Genomic DNA, 4,248 nt, shown 5'->3' on the forward strand with positions numbered 1-4,248 from the left:
TCCCAACATTTTTCATTTGGGATGTACTCAAATAAACATTTCTCTATCCTCAAAGGTCTCTTCTCTCTTGGCCTCTATAAACTCTCAAACAAAGGCTAAAAGACATTAAAACAAAAATCCCTCAAAAGAAAATATTAAAAGAACGTCGACACTCAAAAACAATATTGGAGATTCAATTCAACCAACTACACATAGTTTTCTATGTCCAAAATGAGGACACGAACTCTAGCTTTTATCCATGCAATCATGTCCCCTTCCCAACCTTTGATCCGCTTAACTTTTCCTATATGTTGGTCCCTTAAGACCCCACTCCCATGATCAGAATCAACTTGTCCCATTACCAAACAAATTAGTCACTAATCATAACTATAGGATGCATTTAACTTATGTAAGAAACTGTTCATAGGAATTATTTTGATGCAACATGGAAATTTCAATATACTCTTCTCTTCTTACAAACAACAATGTTATATATTTGTAATAGTAGACCCAAGAAACAACACAAGTTCTAAGCATTGAGATGCTTAAATGGATCATATTTTTTTTTTCCTTTACATAATGATAACAATAATTGTAACGTGTAATTAATTTTTGTACACACAAAATCACAGAGAGTATAGCACACTAGCCAAGTCCCAAATAGTAGCAGATGATAAGAAACATCATGAATTAATTCATGGTTCATGCTCTGACATCAGTAACGACATGATTGCGGCAAAAGAGAGAGAGACATGAAAATAATGGAGCGACATAAATTACGGACTGGTAGGGAAGATTAGACAAAGTAGTTGTTGCTAGTTGCTACTAGAAGTTCGATGAACGAACATCCATTTCTTGGGTCCATGCATTCCGGTCCTGAACGTGTATATGCCAATATGTTTGAGCCAATGCATCCGGGTCCATAACACTCTCACCACCACTTCCTCCTCCTCGCGACGACATCGTTGTTGTTGTTGCCGATGATCCTCTGCACCCCATAACATAACAAGTCATTTACACAATAGGTTAAAACCTAATTCTCCGTCACAAAACCTACATGTAAAATGATGATTGTCCTACGTAAACTAGTCGCATAGAGGTAATCAAGTGGGATAACAGAGATAGACGCAGATACCATTTTAGAAATTTGGGATAGACTTAATTCAATTCTTACAAAATCGACTTGTTACCTGAAAATTTAACGTTTTATCTCGTTCCATGTAGAACTCTTGACAATATATGCAAATTTTAAATAGTATTTACATATATATGTACCTTAAATCTTATGTGTATGTAGATCTATGAAGCACAAATACGGATTTGGACACGGATATCGGACACGATATGGACACCGACAGCCGACACCGCTGATAATTTAAGAAAATCACGTAATTCAGTGTAATTATATGTGTCGGTATCGTGTCAGTGTCGGACATCAAGACACGTCTAATCCGAGGAATGTCTACATAGATGTATATTAGTTATGGTGGAATTAGAATAGGAAATATATATATATAATGGAATGAAATATATGCAAGTAGGTGAAATCAAGATCCCAATGAATATATATGAATGACAGGAAAAGAAAAGGGAAAGAAGATCTAGGAACAAATAAACAAACGAAACGCACCTTGGTGGGCCAATAAAACCATCGATAATAATATGAGCTACATGCACTCCTTGAGGCTGAAATTCTCTAGCAATGCATTGTGATAGTGCTCTCAAAGCGAATTTCCCACAGCCTGTCTCATGCACACACCACATGCAATGCAATGTTCTCTTATAAGCTAATTAAACTTACATTAAAACATAATCAATCAAATAAATAAAATTGTGTAGTATATTTACATAGTTCTGAGTATCCTGCAATGCCATTTAAAGAAGCAGAGCAACCAGTGAATAGAATTGTTCCTTTTCCTCTTTCAACCATTCCCGGCAGCACCTAATTCATAAATCATTATTTAACTTCATCATACTATTATATGATAATGATTTATTAATCAAATAAATTGAGATAATAAAAAACGACAGAAACATTTGATATGTTGGATCGCAGAGTAGACTATAACTACCTGTTGAGCACAGTTGAAGGCGCCGAGGGATGAAACGGCAAGGGAAGTTTGGAAAGTTTGGATTGAGAGATGTTGAAAAGGAGTTGGTTTGGATTGAAGAGGTGACTCATAATTAGCATTATAAACAAGAACTTCAACAAATCCAAGTGAAAGTACACCTTCAAATGCTTCTTTTACACTTCTTGAATCTGAACAATCAATTCTTATAGCAAACACTTGTGCCTTTTCTTCCCTTGCTATTTCATCTGCAAATCTTGATAACCTCCCTGCATCAGTTCAATTTATAATAACTCATTTGTATCACATCACATATCCCTTCAATTCAATCAAACATAAATAATATATAGTAATAGTTTGTATTATTATATTAATATATGTTTAAACAAATATTATGTTTTATATATAAGAGAAAGTTGAGTCGACGATAATAACATGTTTGTCCAAAAAGTATGTTATAGATGAACATATAATAGAAGAAAATACATTCATACCTAAGTCACGGGCGAGGATGGCAACGGTGTAACCTTCATGAGCAAACTTGCGAGCGATGGAGAGGCCGAGATTAGGACCGACGCCAACTATGGCTGCAATATTACCTCGTGAGCTTGCCATGTTTCTCATCGTGCACCTCCACCAAAATAGTGGTTACAAATAGCAAAACTATATATGGAAGGAAGGAATGAAAGAATTAAGATTTAGCCTAAGGTTACAAATAAAGAATGTATATAGGAATGTGAAGTGAATACTAGCCTATACTATAGGTAGCAAGTAGCAAGCAAAAATAAAAGTAGGAAGTGGCAAAGTAGTGGTAGGTGGAATTAATGGAGAGAAAGAGATGGGGATTTATACTAGTGGAGTGGGGTGAGATACTGGAAAAGTAGAGTATTTGACATATATTTTTAGAGTCAGCTTCTAAATTTGGTATGTTTTTTCATATCCTATTATGCTAAATATAGCAAATTGATGGACAAACACACGTTAACATTACTCTAAAAACATTACAGACAACAAAGAATTAGTTTTGGGTTCTCAAATGACTGATAATATATTAGGAAATAATTAATTAACTTAAAACAAATTAAATAATGGGATGTTTATTTTGGTCGTTTTTGGTTTTCATTTCTACTCAATTGGCAATGGTGACAGTGGTGGTTGCCAAAGGCGACGTCGACATATGGTTGTCATAGCGGTGATTGGAGGTCAGGCCGGAGTGGTGGTCTAAAATTTGCATTCAGAGGTGGTTAGAGCGGTGGTTGGTAGTTGACGACGGTAGTCGAAGTGGTTGTTAATTGGCAATGGTGAGAGTAGTGGACATCGGTCGTTGGCGATGGTCGGAGAAGTGGGTTGTGATCATTGGTGGTGGTGATGCTGGTTGCTGGTGGTTAGATTGGGTTGTGATCACAACACAAGAATTTGACGTGAAATACTCCAAAATATTACAATTGTTGCCATTTATTGAGAACTAGAGAATAATTATGTGAAATCTTTTAAAACGGACAAACTTTTTGAAAGACAAAAGGAGCTTCATGATCAACAACGAGTTATTGGTTTATGACCAATAAGATATCAGAACACCACATTTTGACCTAAAGTTTTAAGGTATTAATAATATATAGGTCACCCTTTATATATTTAAAAATGTTGAATCCATTCATAGTTGTTGGGGGATTACCACTTTGACTTGAACACCAACAATCAGTCTATAAATTTTAAACATGTCATACCACTATATACTTAATCCAAATATACTCGCGCTCTCCAACCAAACCGAACCACAACTTGATACCATTAAAGTTAGTTGTAATTGACTGACTTCCTTATTTGTCAAAAAAAAAAATCAAATTAACTACCTTAAAAGCTTTGTTACATGATATGGTAAAAAAGTTATCTTGGCAAAAAAAAAATATATGTATGTAAATCTTTGTTATAATGTTTTCTTTTCTTTCTGGTTTTTTTCCGAATCACTAATCTGATGCAGTTTGATTGTTATGTGTGTAGGAATATTTAAATGGTTATTATTATTTTTTTATAAAAATAAAACGATATTCATTTATTCAAAACAAAATCACAAAAAAAAAAAGCACAACAGAAAAAACTTTGATACATGTGAAATCAATTATTTAGATGAAAGAAATAAGAAAAAAGATGGAGAGGGATCTTAGGTCAACAACGATCTAAAACCATCTCTCTCATGAGT

At 34.3% G+C, this 4,248-nt stretch overlaps 1 protein-coding gene across 2 annotated transcripts; it reads right to left on the reverse strand.

The window, feature by feature from the left end:
- Positions 1-387: 387 nt before the first annotated feature.
- On the reverse strand, positions 388-2,865 carry LOC146900992 (NAD(P)-binding Rossmann-fold superfamily protein). Of its 2 annotated transcripts, none has more exons than XM_085734638.1 (5): positions 2,543-2,865; positions 2,052-2,296; positions 1,828-1,921; positions 1,610-1,721; positions 388-967 (listed from the first exon to the last, which is right to left on the reverse strand). In XM_085734638.1, exons 1-5 carry the CDS (start codon positions 2,670-2,672, stop codon positions 805-807), a joined length of 744 nt encoding a protein of 247 aa, XP_085590764.1. In that variant the 5' UTR covers positions 2,673-2,865; the 3' UTR covers positions 388-804. The 2 variants fall into 2 exon arrangements, with proteins under 2 accessions (XP_085590764.1, XP_085590763.1); XM_085734637.1 differs by having other exon boundaries at positions 2,052-2,317.
- Positions 2,866-4,248: the final 1,383 nt, after the last annotated feature.

This window comes from Medicago sativa, chromosome 8, assembly GCF_051527215.1.
Source record: "Medicago sativa cultivar Bolivia chromosome 8, Bolivia_mono, whole genome shotgun sequence".
In the NCBI taxonomy this organism is placed as follows: Eukaryota; Viridiplantae; Streptophyta; class Magnoliopsida; order Fabales; family Fabaceae; genus Medicago; species Medicago sativa.